This window comes from Pongo abelii, chromosome 4, assembly GCF_028885655.2.
Source record: "Pongo abelii isolate AG06213 chromosome 4, NHGRI_mPonAbe1-v2.0_pri, whole genome shotgun sequence".
NCBI classification, from domain to species: Eukaryota; Metazoa; Chordata; class Mammalia; order Primates; family Hominidae; genus Pongo; species Pongo abelii.
In genome coordinates, this window is record NC_071989.2 from 68,417,700 (window position 1) to 68,436,393 (window position 18,694).

Below are 18,694 nucleotides of genomic sequence, written 5' to 3' on the forward strand. Positions count from 1 at the left end.
AGGGAATGCTTGACAGTGTGATTACCGTAGGACCAAGCCACAGGGTGGCACCCAGTAGGAAAGATACATGGAAAAAGTTTTTACAAAGATGCACCTAGAGATAATGCTCAGGTACCTGGCCATTCCTTTCAGATGAAACCCCTGCCTAGTTGTGCTTCCCTAGAGGATTCTCCTTGAGTTTTAAATAACTAAATCAGAGGTGGTTTAGCTTCCAACTGACCACTTCTTATTTTGCCACCTCCACTAAGTAGTTTACTTCTTTGACCCACCTAGATAGCAGTGTGCCTTCTTTGAATCACACTATTAATGTGATTTATCTGGAATACCTAGCTCTATATAAATGCTTAATTCTGACTGTGTTAAAAAAGACTGCCTTATGGAAAAGAAACCCTTACAAAATGAATCAGCTTTCACATTTAGAGTTCTTGATTATTTAGAAAGTCATACCAATATGTAAACTTGAAAAATGCATAATATAAGCTACCAGTTCCTGGTCACTCACAAGGAGCCAGCCATGTGCTAAGCACTTCAGGTAGATCAACTCATTGAACATATTAACATATGTATCATTGCTAAAGGTAACATTTTATAATTAAGAAAATATGCGAATTATGAAATTATCTTATTTTCCACTCAAATTTAGGCAAGCCACTTTACTTCATTAGGCCTCAGTCTGAGGAATAAGACTAATGAGTACTGTCTAGGATTCATCATGAGGATCTAATGAGATAATTAGGTCAAGTGAACAGCACAGTGCCTGGCACATAGTTAAGTACACAATAAATACAAATCGCCACAATTTTTAATTCGGATAAAGACTATATTGAGAGGAAAGAAGTAAATTTAAAATTTCAAGATGCGAATTACAGCTACTTACTTAGCTATATGACATAAGTTTAGGAATTACATTATAGCTCAATACAAATTATAATAGAACTGCTTTCACACATTTGCCTGACAGACTAATTTTTAGCTCTCTTTTTCAGCTCAAACTTCTTTTTTGAAGTTAAAAAAATATTTCTCCAGCCAGGCATGGTGTTGTATGCCTGTAGTCCCAGTTACTGGGAAGGCTAAGGCAGGAGGATTTCTTGAGACTAGGAGTTCAAGGCTGTAGTGCATATGATCACACCTGTAAATAGCCACTGTACCTCAGCCTGCGAAACACAGTGAGACCCTGTCTCTAAATAAATATATATATATATATATATATATATATATATTCTTCAACAAATCTTTTTACCACTTAAGCATTGACATTGTTTTTAACAGTTTTTCTTGACCCTACTTGACTGGAAATGTTAAAGACTAGCAAAATGTTTCCAGCTCCACACTGGGGTTAGGGGCGGGGAAAATCAGATTATAGGTTATTCTCTGTGGTCTCTTTTATTTCAAAGGTTTTATGGTGCTACTAACTGGTCAAATGCCAGAGAGAAGGAAAACAGTGCAATTTATAGTCTGACCAGAGGAAGAGAGTCAATAAGCTGAACGAGTCAGGAACTAGCTAGATTTCCAAGGAATGGAGCCATGTCAAAGTCCATGTTCTATTTCTCAATATATCTCTAGGGCTCACGGTTGGAGGCTTGTATACAAATCTTGGGGGGAAAGGCAGACAAATACCATAGGCAAACATGTTCTTGATATACGTAAGATTAAAAGAAGAAACTTGAACAGTCTAGGACAGGAAGGAAAAGTATAAGTAGCAGCATGTTGACTACTTTTCTAATACCATGAAACAGAACTATGTGTAGCCAAAGCAGTTTAGATAGTGAGGAAAAGCAAACAAAACAATAAGAACAACAACAACAATGGCAACAACAAATATGGGATGTAGTTTCGACAGACCAGGATTTTTCTGCAGCACTGTAATTTTATAAGCTGTGCCACTTCAAGTTTTATTCATACAGTTGCTTTGAGGATAAAATGAGCTCAACTGTATATAGTACTAAGTTCATTGTCTGTCAAAGAGTAGATGCCCAATACATTGTAGCTATCATCATTAATAAGGTTATGACTCCAATTATGACTATAGACCTAGGAGCTGCTGTCTCCAGCTAGCTGGTGATCTAGCTGCCAATCAGTTACTTGCTATTCTATAACAAAGTTGCAGTATCAGAGCAAAAATCACAGCCTGCACTTGCCTATCCCATGTTAGAATGCCATTGGTTAAAAGTGGACACATTTTACAGTAATTTATCCTGACTAAAAAAGTATCAGTCATATAAATTCCTTGATGCAAAGAAAAAACTCTGCACCACATTGCAATGGAATGACATCATGAATGTTAGGAATTATTATTTTCTGTATTCCATATGAATGTCTCAAGCAAGTTCACTAAAAAGAGCTCAATTTCTCATCTTTGATGTATTTTAAACAAGAAAGAGAATTAGGTACAATGGGAGCACTTTTCTCTAGGAAGTCTGAAAACAATTACACACTGAAATTATGTTTAATGAAACATTTCTTTTAACAAGTCACACTGGTGCCATCTATTTTACAATTTAGAATGAATATTTTGCAATATGAAATGAAAAAAGACCAAGAAGTCACTCACTAGCAGTTTTCAAAGGCCATAAAGAAGAATTGGTTGATCTATTGATTCACTCTCATTATATCTACTGACAACTAAAAGGAAATGGGTTAGAATTTAAGCAAAGAAGATTTGTATTAGATATAAAGAAAACTTCCTAACTGTGTGGGTTTAAAACATCAGGACTGCTTCCTATAAGGGTGCTTTGGAAGATGCAATCCTTGGTGTGCATACATTCTAAACCTAGTTTCTAGTTTTCTAATTTCTTATTCTTCCTCATGTGTAGTAGGGAAATGGAAGGGCTTGCAGGTGACCCCCTTTATCCTATGGCAGAAATTCTTAGGGCTGAGATGGGGAGCAAATGTCCTCTACACTGAGTTTCATTAATGGCAGCTTTTGCCCAGAGGTTGCCAGTGTTATTAAACAGGGTAGGGTGCTAGATGGTGGATGCTTAGCTCAAACTAGGCTGGAATTCTTCCATATTGGTCTCTCTATAATCTCTTTTTTCTTGCCACACTTCCCCAGCTCTTCTCTTGAAATATTCCCTTGTGTTTTTCTAACTCTTATTCTGAAGAGAAGTTCACCCTTCTGTTAGCTTCTCTAATTCGCATCCTCAGCCATCACCCAGGATGCTCATTAGGGAGCCAATCCCCTTAGAAGGCTTAGGACAGATAATAAATACTTATAATGTTGCCCTTGTCATGCTAAAAAACTGCATCCATAGGTTCTGGCATTCTTCCTACTTTCCATACTTTTGAAATGCTTTCTAATTTAGGTCAAACTTGACAAAGAACTAGGCAATTTGAGAGCTGAGACATATCACTGGCACAGGCTCTCATTAGTTAGTTACCTGTACACAGTTATATTTAACACTGTCTTACCCAGGCTTGCTGTCATCGTGCCCCATGTGGTACCCCAGCCCTTCCCATAGGCACCAATCCCTGCAGAGATTTGGTGCTTGTGACTGAAGTATACCTTACTTCTGTCCATTTTCTAATACACCTTCAACCCCTGTATTATCTTATGAGATATTGGATCACCTCTGGAAAGGCTTCCAAGGAAATCTATATTGATTTTTTATTAAGACTGTGCTTTCTTTGTGACTATCTTCCTCACCAACCTAGCTAATATCCCTCAGGCCCTATTCTCTTTACTTTTATCTAGACTTTGACAATTCTATATGTTTAGTATTAGTATTATTGGGAATATTTATACATATCGCTCAGCATCTTTCCCTAAAAAAGTTAAAAACTCCTTAGAGGCCTCATTAATATTCTTCCTCTTCAGTTTCATCTTAGAATCTACTTTTCTCAATCTTGCTAGTAATGGTTGGGTGGATCCATGACTAACTATTCCTATACTCATGGTTACCTTCATGTCATCATCTCTTCTGATTCAAAAGAATTCATTACATGATTGGAATGATTGACAGAGGAACTACTAAGTGAGCTATTCCTTTACCTCTGCCAAAAGGCAAGTTTTAATGATAAGGCCAAAACCATGGTGTGCCCCAGATCCGTGGGGAAGAAAAAAAAAAGAGTTGCAGTCAGGACTAAGTATTATTGCACACATAACCACAGCCAGTTGACATGATAGAAAAAGAGGGTGGAGAACCCCACTTTGAAATACCAAAAGAAGCATCTTTCTTCTGAAGAATTTAATACCAATTCAGCATTTCTTTACCAACAAACATACTCACTTCCTGAATTATCAGCTATGCATCATACAGTGTTTAATGCATGATTTTCTCATTCCAGATAAGCCTAAAATAAACTTGTAAAAAATAAGATGCTAAATAAAATGAATAGATCTTAACTATTATAGTGATAACTCTTCTGTGATATCTCAGAAGTGGGAAATGTTCCATAACTTCAAAGTCTTATAAGGCAGAGGTATTTGAACTGCTACATTACCTACGAGTTTATCCCAATCCATATAGAGATACAGAATACACAAATGACTCTCCCATGGTAAGGCAGCACTGCAGAGAGTAAAACTGTAAGTGATCTTAACAGTCATTAGCTTAGTGGTTTTCAAACAATATTCCTTGGAATCCTAAAGTCTTTAGAGGTATTTTAAGGAGAGGGTTTGAATTTGGGGTGGGGGGTAAATGTACAAACTCAGTGGCTGTTTTATTGTTTTATGTGTGCTTATTTTTTTACTTATATATTTCACACATATCTATGTTTTTAAAAATTATATCTATATATTGAATTTATATATGATTTTATATCTAAAACTTACAGTATAAATATTCATTTATATTAACTTCAACTCACATTTCATTAATAAAAAATGTTCCATTGAAATAAACATGTTTAAAATCCATTGACCTGCCTTGCCCCTTTTATTTTACAGGACAGTAGACTTGGCTTCAGAGGGACTAGGTGACTCCTCCAGGGACACAGAGCATGTTAGAAGTACAGTGGACAAACAGCTTTTTCCAGGGAATCTCGTACTTCATGACTTTAAGGAGTAAACCTATCTGTGATCCACTCTGTGTTTTTCTAGTTATGTTTTAAATACATCAAATATTTCAAGGTATCTTAATCATTTCTAAAAGCTGTGTATCTTTAAGTATATTTCATAACAGATGCACCACTAACTTGGGTAATAGGACCAAAAAAAGTTTACTTCATGCTCAAAACCCTGAACCAACTTCGACAGTAGTCACATACCTAAACCAAATCATAATATATATTGCACAGGCAGAAAATATGAGAATTCCATTTGTTTGCCTATTTACAAGTTTCTAAGATAAAAGAAATAGGAAGGAAGATTGCATACTTTTTTCAAAGCTGATCTTAAACGTCATACAAAATCTGATATGTACTACTTGTTTCCAACCTGAAGCCTTACAGAGCTTGCAGAGAACAGAAAAACTTGCTAATATAATTGGAAAGACAATCTATTCAAAATTGTGAGGCATTGGCCTTTTGTTCTTTATTGTCTGTTATAAAGACCAGAGGACCTTATTTGCTACCAGTAGAGAATATAATGGCCTACAAGCTACAGGAGCCTTTCACAAAGCTATTTTTCAACAACCAACAATGTCAACCCTAAATTTCATAGGCTACCATACTTCTGAAAAGAGAACTGCCAAATACTGTAATGCATCTAGAAATATTCACAACATGAACACTTTTATGGCCATTAAAAAAGATAATTATATAGACAGTAGAAGAAGGCAACAAGCTGAAGAACCAGAGCATGTTCTTTGAGGTAGACAGACTTGGGTTACCCCAGCCTATGACCTTGCTCAAGTTATTTCATCTCACAGAATCATTTTCTCACCTGTAAAATTAGGATTAACAACTCCTTCTTTTCAATATGTAATAAGAACTAAATAATATATATGTAAAATTCTTGATAGAGCTCTCATTCATAAGACACTCAATAAAATGAAAGCTATAAGTATTAGAAAAACAGATTTTTTTTTTTTAAATTGAGACAGAGTCTTGCTCTGTCACCCAGGCTGGAGTGCAGTGGCACGATCTTGGCTCACTGTAACCTCCACCTCCTGGGTTGAAGCAATTCTCATGCCTCAGCCTCCCAAGAAGCTGAGATTACAGGCATGTACCACCACTCCGGCTAATTTTTGTATTTTTAGTAGAGACAGGGTTGCGCCATTTTGGCCAGGCTGGTCTTGAACTCCTGGCCTCAAGCGATCTGCCTGCCTCGGCCTCCTAAATTGCAGGTATTATAGGAGCAAGCTACGCCGCCTGGCCAAAAATAGAAAAATATTATATGTTAAATGAAGAAGCAGAGTACAGAAAGAGTATTTACAGCTATTTAAGATACGTAAGGTAAGTTGAAAATGAGAATAACTGAGGATGGAATAATGGGGTTAATGGGTTATTTTCCTTCCAACATATTAATGTTATTCCATCTTTTTGATTCTCAATTATAAAATTGGACATTTTAGCTTATACGAACGCTTTCCACCGTGATCATGAGGCCAAAATAAGAATGCTAAGCTCGCCTAGATTTTTACAACCTTAAGAGAAAAGAGCTAATAAAAAAATTATAATCCTCCATTGGTCAGAGTTGCAAGAAAATTCAGAAAATTGTATCCACCCAGTACTGAAATACTCATTTGCATATTTTATACCCTGAGCAAATTGTGGTTTAATGGATAAGTAGATATTGGCATATATAAAGATGAGCTTGCTAATACATATAGTAGGTATATTTTTAATATTTTAAACTTTCATATATAATACTTTATTGATAAAAACTACATACAATATGCAAATACAGTGAAGAAAAGAGAGGCAGTCCCCCCTACCTTCACTCCTACCATTTTTTTTTTTTTTTACTCCTAAAAAATAACCACTACCAAAAGCTTGGACAGAGTCTTCCAGAATTTTTTCTACATCTACAAACCTAAGTATCACATGTATACTTATTACATAATAATACTTATAATGAAAAGTGTAAGTACTATTACATATACAATAACCAATTTTAAAATTTGCTTTAAAAACAACTAGTCATATTTTGAAGAATAGCATCTCTTTTTTTTTCAGATTACATAATGAATGATCTTACATGTAACACATAAATCCTAAACACTGTTCTGACAGCAGGAAAGAAAAAAGTCCACTTCCATTGACTAAACTTCTCTTTATATTTATATTTGTAAGACTAATAATGTTTTACTTACTTAAACTAAATCACAAGTCTTAATTACATTAATGAGAAGTATCCCTGGGAAATGTTTATAAATGTTTATAAAAGTGTTAAAAAGATATCAAGGAATATGTAAGGTAATATTTTCATAGTATATAACAACTGACTAAATCTGAATTTAAGATATGCAAGAAAGGCAAACAATTCTGCAATCAATGAATCTGCTAATTTTATTAACTTTATGAGCATAAGAAAATATATAAAGTTTTTCTCAATTTCATGCAGGCACTTTTTTTTAAATAATGCTTAAGAATAAATACTATAATAACTTTCTGCTAGAACCTGGCATATAAATAACTGTTCATTAAATAAAAGCAACCTAGTATATACCTTTATTATATAAACCCTAAATTTGGACACCTATGTTACAAAGAGACAAATAGATTAATTTTAAGGTTATTTGTATTTTGTCTTGAAATTAATAAAATTTTAATTACAATAGGCTGACCTTTAATAAGAGGAAGGGTATAAAATACAAGTTTGCCATGAAATCCCATTTAAAATGTGAATATCTCATAGCAGTTTAATTAAGGCTGTAAGGACAAGTTAGTGTGGACTGCTTTTTATGATACTTGGAGAGAAACAAATAGAAAAAGGTAAAGAAGTAATCCAAAACATTGGATTCTTGCACAATACAACAAACTTCCAAACGTAATGTTTGGCTTTGGGGAATCCTGGAAGAAAGTAGACAGCTTTGGAGAAAGTAGACCAATGGAACACAAAATAGATTTATGTAATCAGAGTGAAGATGGTAAAGCCAGAAAGATGGGTCCCAAGAACAAAGTATTTTGGAGATCAACCTGAAAACAAATAAACCTCTGAAAAAGAGATAAATGGCAAAGTTTTAGGTCTCTCTCATGGGAAGTCAACCGAAAAGGAATGAGGGTAGGGTGGTGGTGGAGAAATGCGGACAGGAACACTGGTGAGAAAACATTGTCCCTTTGAGCAATTTGAGGCCTTGTGGCCTTTATGTGCAGAGGCACAAGAAGAGAGGCCGTTTGGGTTTTTTTAATGCTCAAGTAAGTACGTGTGTGTGTATACATATATATACACACAAACATATATTTTCTCTATATGCCAAATCTATAATCTATATTGATTTTACACATGTAATTAAATAAATAAATGTAATAGATGTGTACAATATTTGACTGATAGAAGGATAATAAAATGGCAAAACTGTTACTACAGCTGATTATACCCTCAGGCCAGATTATTTGGCAGCTGCAGTGATATACCCAAGCAGTTATATTATTAAGTCAGATGTAATATTAATAACTGGAGAGGTTTCTATAGTGTGTAGTTAAATCTAAGAATCATTCATATATAGAGAGAGATTTATTTCTTACACAAAAATCATTCTATCCCCAAGTCTAAGGAGAATATTTTTAGTTAAATGGAACAATATACAATGAACAAATCAATATATTTAAAAATGCATTTTAAATTGTGGCCTGATTTATGAAAATATCTCATACAATTTAAAACAAAAAATATAATAATTGTGGATAAAAATAGACTATGATAATCTCAGGCAAAGGGTGTCAATGTTACTCATCTCCTGAAATGAACAAATTATTTCCAATTGAAACCTAAATTTGAAACTACATCTCCTGGCAGTTTAGATAAAAAGAGAAATAGTTTGGTTAAACACTATTTTTTAAGTAGTATCATCTTTTCACATAGGAATGGTATAAATTATAAATGAGTAAAATTCATGTATATTATAAATTCTGTTTACTCATGTTGGTGATTTATATTATCTATGGTAATTCATACAAGGATTTTAAGGATTTTCCAGTATTTATTGTTTGGGGAAAAAAAGGACAGGACTCTCCGAATTTATTTGCAGATGCAATCTTTTCTTTAAATAAACTCAAGGAATAATTTATTGCACGTGTTATTTTGTAAGAAATGGCAAGTAACTTAAGAGACAAAATCTTCATCTATAATTTATTAAAACTCACAGAAATACTGTGGATGGGGCAATTCTTGTTTCTGATTGACTGTAAAACACTACAATAACAGCAAAGGCTAACCTATCCAAAAACACTAGCTAAATTCCTGACGCAAATAATTTATTTACATGTGTGTTGGCCTGCTCACATGATAATGCATATTTTGCTGGCCTGTTTTTCTCCTATTCTCAACCACCTCACTTCAATCATGGCTTTTATTTCCCCAGTCTGAGGTATGACTATTTCCATTTCAAAGAGGTGAGCTTAGTTATTTATAATCAATCACTAAGAAAAACAAAATAAGACTAACCCCTAAAATAGCCATAAAAGTATTTTGTAAATATCTATTGTAGAAAAAAAAGTTACTTTGTTGGAAAATACTCCTTAAGGGCCATGCCATATGCTGATGAGCATATCAAATCACCATTGGGGAAATAATAGAACATTAGAATACATTGAAACTGACATATTTTTCATCAGAGTAAAAGCATTAAAATAACCAAAAATATAATTACTAGGAATCATTTCTAATAAAATAAAACATAAGAGATGATTGAATGATAAGCAACTTGATATACATTTAGCCAGAGTTAAATTCAAGTTTGTTTCATGCGTATGATTAAATATAAATAACATTATTAATTTCTAACACATCTGTGCTAAAAGTGAGGGTATTGCTTTTAAAGACAAGGGCAAAGCCTGTCAACCACCAGCCTGCTTGCAGCAAGCAAAGAAGATAAGAAAACAAGCAACTGAATCAGACACTGAAAAATGACAAGTTTTCATTTTCAAAACTCCCAACATATTTGCAAGTTTCTTTCCTCCTTTAAAAATTATCATCAGATAAATTGTTACAGTCCAAGAGGAATTAAAAAAAAAATCAGCACCCATTTGGTTAAAGCACATGAGTTTGGGAACAAAATAAAGAACAAAAGCGCCGCCAATACTGCCTTCTTTCACAAAGCCTCGACATCACACAACTTACTAAATACTCAAGGAGTACGTCAATCTTAAAACAGAAAAGGGGAAAAGCATGAGAGAAAAGCACGTTACCAAACTGCCTCTGCAGTCCTTAGGGAACTTGTAGATCGAGATCTTGGCTTCATAATAATGCTCATTTTGAAAAAAAATAAAAAGGAAAATAAGTCTTCAACTATTCTGATTAATACATTCTAACTGTCTTTCTGCAAAGAAGATTTTAAAGATATTCCATTTCCAAGGGAGGCTGCTTGAAGAAATCCAATTTTCCTGGAGTCCACCTCCTGTCCTCGGTCCAGCTCATGGGCAAGGTTCTAACACGCAGGAGCGCTTTCTTCCTTCATACTAAATTTACTCCAGTACTAGGCTGTTAGGAAGTGACAGTTTCTTTTGTATCTTGCAATGCCAAGGGAGGAACTGAATTCTGAATTGATTCTTCATCTGGGTCACAAGGGAAACCAGCATAGTGAAAGAGTCACTTGATCTCTTTTTTGCAATTCCATAGTAACAGATTTAAAGGTTTCTGACACTCGAAGAGCGCAGGTAGAGAGAAAGAAAAAGAAAATGACCGGCAGGTACTGTAACACGGGAGAGCTGTCAAGGAAGTTCCATTTCAGGGCAAGCACAGGAAAACACTCCTCTCCGTGGAGCAAAGAAGTCAGCCAAGGAACAAAGCTCTCCACACTTTGGCTGGGTGGGCTGATTTACCTGCGAAAGTAATTTCTGTGTGTCCCTGCTTAGAATCCAGGGCTTTGTGAATGAGAACTATCATTCAATCTCACCAGGCAGAAACTATCCCTCAAGGGCTGTATGACGTCTGCAAGAAGGCAGTTCAAAACACCGCAGGGCAGTGAGAAAGGAAAAAAAAAAAAAAAAAAAAAAATCCCAGCGCCCAGCCTAGCCTCGTCAATTGCTGAGACTTACAAAGCAAAGGGGCGGATCAGCTCCAGAGACCAGCACTGTAAACCGGCCAAGCAGACAAGAGACCTCACAAAACTTATAAAACCATTTCCTTCTCTGGGAAATGAGATGTCTGTGTTATTCTGGGTAACATTCCGTGAGCACCTTTATAAGGAACACACCCCTTGCCATTAAGTTGTTTATTTACCGTAATAAATGAATTTTATAAGTCATTCTTTCAAAAAAGTACTTCACTGAAGCACTAAAACTAAACTTTCTCTTTAGAAGCAAAGTTGAGAGAACTTGATGACTTAGCAGCTGTTCATTTTGAGCGGATGTAATGAAATGTCATGCTTTGGAGTTTGTTGTAGAAATGTAAATTACCTCTTAAAAATTCAGCAGAGTGTAACAGGCACCCTTGGATCAGAACATACTGGAATTTTAAACTGAAAAATCGAATGTATTATTCCTGGACAAGTGGCTGCACGTATTAAGGCTGTTCCCTTGCACAATGTTTTCTAAACCTTATTTTTTTAAAAAAATATGCAAATTTCATTCATCTCTACACACAGAGACTTGGGTTTGCTAATCCTTAACAGCTCTTCAGTAAGGAATGAAGCTTTATATCTTGTCAATATCTCTTATTATTTTGAAGGCCAAAACCTTTCCCACCTCCTAAATATAAAATATTTTCTATTACAGTAGATACAATCTAAGCTGATTCCAATTGCTCCTAACAGAAGGAACGGTTGACCAGCCTGCCTATCTCTCTGAACATCTACACAGAGGATATATACTCCTCTGGGTGTGCCAACTTCAATTATTTTGGATGTGAATTACCAAGTGAAAATAATGTAAGCATTCTGATTGCTTAAATGGCATTAGTTAGTACGTTGGTTCTCTAGTCTGACGTGAACTTGGTGTTTATTTAGCATTTGCAGACAGGATGTTGGAGTGCAGTTGTGACCCACCCAAACAACTTGGAAAATGTAGTACGGCATCCGCCAGAGGCTCTGGCTGCTTCTTACAACAAACCCTTCATCTGCTCCCCTGGTCACACTTCAAGGTGCATTTGTGACTTAGTCTTCTTTCAATGACTCTCAGGCCTCTTACGGTAAATGCCAATAAATTGCTTTCCACATAGTTATCCCCTTAAGCTTTTCAGTTTCCTTATGACTGCCAGGGGACATTCACACTTTCTTAGCACTGTCCCATGTCTAGTATATTGCTGGCATTTTAAAGCAGGTTAATTAATCACGTAATTTTTTGGAAATTTAAATGGTTTGTGAGACTAATCATTTTTAGGGGAGAGGGGATTTAGAGGAAGAGGTTTAATTTTTTTCTTATTGGAATTTAAATGTGGGAAAAGAAACAACAAAAGCAAACCAAGTAAAATTAGGCAACTACTATTTATTTGAAACACTGTTCTCTCCATTTAAGGTCTACCAAATAGCTTCCAGTTGCCATTTCAGAAAGAAAATGACAATGATCAGAGAACATAATGTCTGAATGTTGAGTTTTCAACTCTCCAGAAACAATTAGCCTGTGTTCTACTGTCCCCCAGATCCATGTCCCAATGAGATGATTTAGCCTGATGCCACTCCCTTCTCTGTCACACACACAGTTTAGTGCAGCCCCATGTGCTGTTCCTTGCTTACTTGCCCAACGTTTTACATCTTCCAAGAATCTTTCTCTGAAAACCTAACACAATTATTGGGCGTCTACTAAAGACTGTATAATAGTACCATAATGACTAAGAAATCGCCCCTCTCCCTCAGCAAAAACAAACTTAAGTGGGGAATCTGACAATGTATGGAACTAACCAGAATGCTCAAAGTTTTTGGATTGGTACATCAAGGTTGCCATTACAGAGAAAGAAAGATGCACTGTGTTGTAAGACCATTGAGATTTAAATTTAAATTTTGCTTCTACTCCTAATATTTAAGGTAGTGACAGAATAAAAAAACAAATAGTATGTATTTGATGTTACAGAGTTTTCTCCACTTGTAAGACCATTTCTCACATGAACATTTCTGAAAGAATGTTTTGTAATCTAAGCATCCTGTAGTTTTCCCTCTGAAAAGCTTCCCCAAATGGAAAAGATATGGTATTTCCCTCCAAATTCCTGTTAGCATGCAAGCATATGATGGCATGCAGGCTGATGAGGAGGCCTGAATATGGGGAGACTGGATTTAGGAACCATGTGGCCTATGCTTTTGATCCAGAAGCTGCGATTATTTCTCAGTATTTCCCTGTTGTACTGAATTGTATAATGTATGGACCTTTTACTTTCTGGTTGTTACCACATTTCAATAGACTGTACCACAGATGTATATATACATCCATTGGGTCATCCATCTGCAGATGTTTTGTTGAATCAAATGACTATGTCATTTGATGTTTCTGAAACTTCAGTCATAACACCACCTTCATAATTCTTTCCATATTAGCATTCCATCTATACCATGATTTGATATTTTTCTTAATTGACTCACTTTTTAAAAAAACTTAAACTGAATATAAAAGGTAACTTTATATTTATTCTGTAAATAGATTTAATATTCTGGTATAATTTGCCCCCAAAATATAAGTATATATTAATAGAAAAAAAAGAGTCCAAAATAACTCCTAAAGTCTGTCTCATACCGCTAATGGTGCCCCGATACAACCTGGCAACACTTACATGGAAAGCATCAATTGCATACAGGTAGATTGTGCGCACCTAAAATGTGATCTCCCTTTCTCTTATCATTCAATGGTGAGCATGACTTGTGAGACTTATGACATTTATCCATGAATTAAACATTAAACATTAAATGAAGCCAATTGAATGAGGTGTTACGGAATAATTTTACTATACAACTCAGGTTTTCTCAAGTATTACAATTTTCAAATACACTGCCTACTATCAAATCTTCTGTTCTCTAAATTCCTATTTTCAGATTAAAATAGATATTCTATACTTTCCAATCTATCATGAGCATATTTCTTAGAGCCATATTATATATCAACTAAATATTCAGGCCTCTCAAATATGCTGAAATTCAGTACTCCAGATATGTCAAACTAACTTTTTAGAAAAAAAGACCAGGGGACTGCAGTTTTTACAGTTTCCTGCTATTCTCTATTGTACTCTAACGTTAATGAGAATAAGACACTTTGAACTCCTGTAGCAGTTCCTCATTATTGAGAAATATTGTGTTATTTTCCTTATCTGGAGGGGAATTCTGAGGCAATTTCTAGAGGTTTCTTTTATTTTATTACACTTACTAGGAATACAACTGGATTCAAGGACTTTCCTACTGGCATGAACCTTGCTTGGAGCTACATTCCTTAATTCCCAAAGAAGAAGTCCAGAGTATTATATTTTGAAGGCTTTCCTATCTTCAGATTTCCTACCTCTTTCATAAACTGTCAGGTTAGGATAATAATAATCACTACTAATTATTAATTACCTACGTGCTAAGTAGACTATACTTTCTTACTTATACATCACAACATCCCTCCAAAGTAGATGTGATAATAATAACTTCATACATAAAGAAAGTCAACAATTTGTTCAAAATTTTTGGACCCAGGTATATTTCATTCCAAAGCTTGCTCTTCATGATGTGTATGTGTGCATGTATGTATGTGTATGTGTGTGTTTGTGTGTGTGTGTGGAAGACAGAAAAGAGGAAGAGAAAGAGATTAAAAAATGCTACCAAGTTTTTGGAAGTTTTTAAAATTCATCCATCCTCTTTAGTTGGACAGTGGCAATGAATTAATTTAATACAAGTGGTGCATGTACATTACTAGTATAATGATAAACATATTTAACAGCTAGAAAAAGTTAGATCTTTAAGATATGCAGGATTAAACAATGTAACTTCACTGTCCTTGTTTCTAATTTTTAGGCACTAACTTTTAGGTATCACAAACACTGTGATGAGGGCATATATGACAACATCATGAGTTTGTTAGCCATAAAGTATGATAAGGTCTTTGACCATCTCACAACATGAGTAATGGTAGTTTCCTGTTACCTATGCAACAGATGACATTTTGATTGCCTCAACAGGCAATACTGGTTAACAAATGATCATTTTAAAAGTTAACAATACGTAAGACCTCTGGTAACGTATAAATTTCAATATTTGTCAACAAATTACATTGGCTATTAAAAGGTAAAGAACACTAGTTTTTAAAACTAGAATAAACATTTGTGCATGGAGTCAGTAATGTTGACATAAAATGAATTTTGTAATTGACTTTCAGAATTTTGCACTAATTCAATACTGGATTTCAGAAGAAAACTTAAATTATCTAATTTAAAATTGTCTAAGTGCTGCTGTATTTCCTTTGCATTCTGCCTCTCCTCTTGTCCCTCTTTCACATTTCTTGTTCTTCTTTATTCTAAACTTAAATGCATCTCTGCAAATTTAACCTTATGTTGAATTAAATATTTAAATTTTATTAAAGAAATACATGTAAATAATGTAAACCAAGAGCAATGAGTGTAGTATCCTCAAACTCCAGCATTGATTCCTGATCCCAATTCATACACAAGAATGAGACCCCAGAAAGTGACAGTAAGCTCTAAGTGCACGGGTGAGGCTTGTGTGCTGGGAGTTTTACTGCAGCATCATCAAGTGCCCAGTGGGGATTTTCTTTGCCTCTTCCAAATGTTACTATTTGTAAGAGATTTTTTCCTCTGTGGTATCTCTATTTTTCTAGAGAAGAATATAAATATGCTTCCTAGCATTCTGCTATGGGTAGGAGAAGGACGCTGAAGGTCTTACTGACACATTGCAGACATTCATTTAATTGTCCTAAATAAAGTTAAACATACAGCCATCCTTCTCCTACTCTCTGCCTAGTATCCCAAAGTCTCTGTCTTCCATGGAAAGGGATGCAAAGTATGTTGACTACACTGAAAAAGAGTGAGGGCTTATGGAGAAGTGTATATAATATATATGTTCATACACATATATATTTGGAACTCTTCCATCTTCCAAAGTATGTTTTGGGGGACTGGGGCAGCTCAGTTTGCTTCACTTTAGTATTGTTCTCTGATTTGGTTAAGTTATTGACCTTTTCTCCTCCTACTTCTATCTTTATGTATCGTGGCTTAGAGTTACAGACATCTCACAGTTTCCTCAAAGATGAAATGTACCTTTCTGTTTTTTGCACTAATTATTGGTTTGAGTGACTTTTTAAAGAAAAAAATGGCATAGGAAGATTGTTTCTCCACAGTTTTAAAGCTAGAAATCTATAAGTTTTACTTTAAAACAATTTTCTATGTTTATCTAAGCACACACATTTACAAATTTTATTTATCAAATGACTGTATGTCAACTCTAAATATAGGTAAATACTAAGTATTTTTTATTATGGTAAAATACACATCACGTAAAATTGACATTTTTTAACCCTTTCTAAGTATACTGATCAGTGGTGTAATGTACATTCCCCCTGTTGCACAACGATTATCTCCATCCATCTCCAGAACTTTTTCATCCTTCCAAATTGAAAACCCTGTACTCATTAATAGTAACTTCCTATTCTCCTCTTCTCCCAGCCCCTGACAAGCACCATTTGGCTTTCTGTCTGTATGAATTTGACTACTCTAGATATCTCATATAGTGGAATCATAAAGATTAAGTTGTAAAGGTAGATTCAGAATCACATAGCCAGTTATGGTCTAGATGTCTCATTATTAAAGAAAAAACAATCACGGAAGCACAAGGTTTGAAGACAACAATTCACACCTTGAGAAATCAATGTACTTGCCTTATCCATCATCAATTCTTTACAAAGTATTCACTTGACTTTCATAGACAAAGTCAAGAGCAAAAATATCTTTGCCTTTACCAACATCTGGTGTGGTTTTTAAAAATTATTCTTCTAACTATTTTTTTTCTGTTTAAATATATACAAATGTTATCAGTGCTTATCCAGTTTGGTCACATTATAACTTTAATTCTTATTTCAAATTTATAGTAGCTTCCTGTATTTAATCAAGTAGTTCCTAACTCTATATACCAATCTTAAGGGATAAAGCAAAAATTTAAAATTAACTTACTTCAATAATTCTTAAAAGATTTTTGAAAGAGATTAAACAACTGGAAAGACCACATTGCCAAATGAAGCCCTAGTTTCTAACAGTGAGATAAATTGAGGTTTTCATTAAAATAAGATTTGAGGCTCGGCGCGGTGGCTCATGCCTATAATCCCAGCACTTTGGGAGGCCGAGACGGGTGGATCACCTGAGGTCAGGAGTTTAAGACCAGCCTGGCAAACACGGTAAAACCCCGTCTGTACTAAAAAAATACAAAACTTAGCTGGGCATGGTGGTGGGCACCTGTAATCCCAGCTACTTGGGAGTTCTGAGGCAGGAGAATTGCTTCAACCTGGGAGGAGGAGGTTGCAGTGAGCCAAGATCATATCATTGGACTCCAACCTGAGCGACAAGAGCGAAACTCCAGCTCAAAAAAAAAAAAAAAAGATGTGAAAAGCAGCCTGTCAAAAATAAATGCACACAAGATGTGTTTTAATAATAATTTAGTTTCTGATGTAATGGGAAATGTTGAAAATTGTTTTATTAGAAAGTAAACTCTCATCAGGACCTTTACATTTACATTTATTTGATAACATTTTTCTTGCACATGCTAAAAATGCCAAAATAATCCAGGCAACTCAGGCAGTTTCTCCTTGATCACAGATTACAAATAAGTTTTCTCTAATGTAGAAGAGCTGCTCTGAGAAAAACGCCTACTATTTAGGAAGGGTATGTAGGATCAAGTTAAGAAGAGGCCTTTGGAGTCAGACTGCCTGGTTGCAAATCCAAATTCCACCAATCACTAGTTGTTTGATTGCAAACAAATTATTTAACCTTCCCTGGCTTCAGTTTCCTCAGCTATAAAATGGAGATAGAAGAGAATTTTCGGAGGACTAAAAAAGACATGTGAAACCTTAGCAAAGTATCTAGAAAATGGTAAGGAATCAATAAATAATATCTGCTATTAAAAATAAGCTTTAAAAGAGTAATCAATAAGCTATGGAGAAAAGCAGCTTTAAAACTTAAAAATATATGTTACTGCACTAGTATTTGATTTAAAATAATTGGTTTGTGCTTTTTTCTTCCTTTGGATCCTGTCCCCTTGACTCCCTTTACACATAGCTTGTGTAGTTTTCCTGACTCCTATTTTATATATCTAAGGTTTTATTCTCTTATCTTTGGATTATCTATCAAAGACACAAACCTTAAAATGTCAAAGCCTCTGATGAAAAGCCTTCCATAGCTTCATATTCCTTACAGGATCAATTTCAGCCTTTTTTTGTGTGTTCAATAAAAACTTCTACCATTTGGGTTCAATCTACTATTCAACTTTGCCCTTGATAACTAATTTTTCCCACCCTATATTGCCAGCCACACAATCTCACACACCTTGCCCCAAATCTGCTCACTTTGTTTCCCCTGCCTGGGGAAACTCTCACCTTTCTCCCACTTCCCTGCTAAGTATATTTCCTACTCTCCCTTCAAAATCTAGCATAAGTAGCAGTAAAGGACAACTAACTCCAAGACAAACTCAGAAGTTCAGTCTCCTTGGATTGATTCAATCTGGGAATATCTCAGGTTAATTTTGTTTATTATTAT

General features: G+C 34.9%; 1 protein-coding gene across 6 annotated transcripts in view; it reads right to left on the reverse strand.

Moving 5' to 3' along the window:
- PDE4D (phosphodiesterase 4D) overlaps nt 1-18,694 on the reverse strand; it is a 1,542,529-nt gene that overhangs the window by 298,854 nt on the left and 1,224,981 nt on the right. Inside the window, exon 1 of one of the 6 annotated variants that reach the window (XM_024247025.3) lies at nt 10,231-10,976. The exons of the other annotated variants lie outside the window; for them this stretch is intronic. Within the exon in view, the coding sequence (XP_024102793.1) occupies nt 10,231-10,295 (65 nt within the window). The 5' untranslated portion in view covers nt 10,296-10,976. Of the gene's footprint in view, nt 1-10,230; nt 10,977-18,694 lie in introns of those variants that run through there. 6 annotated transcript variants of the gene reach the window in all.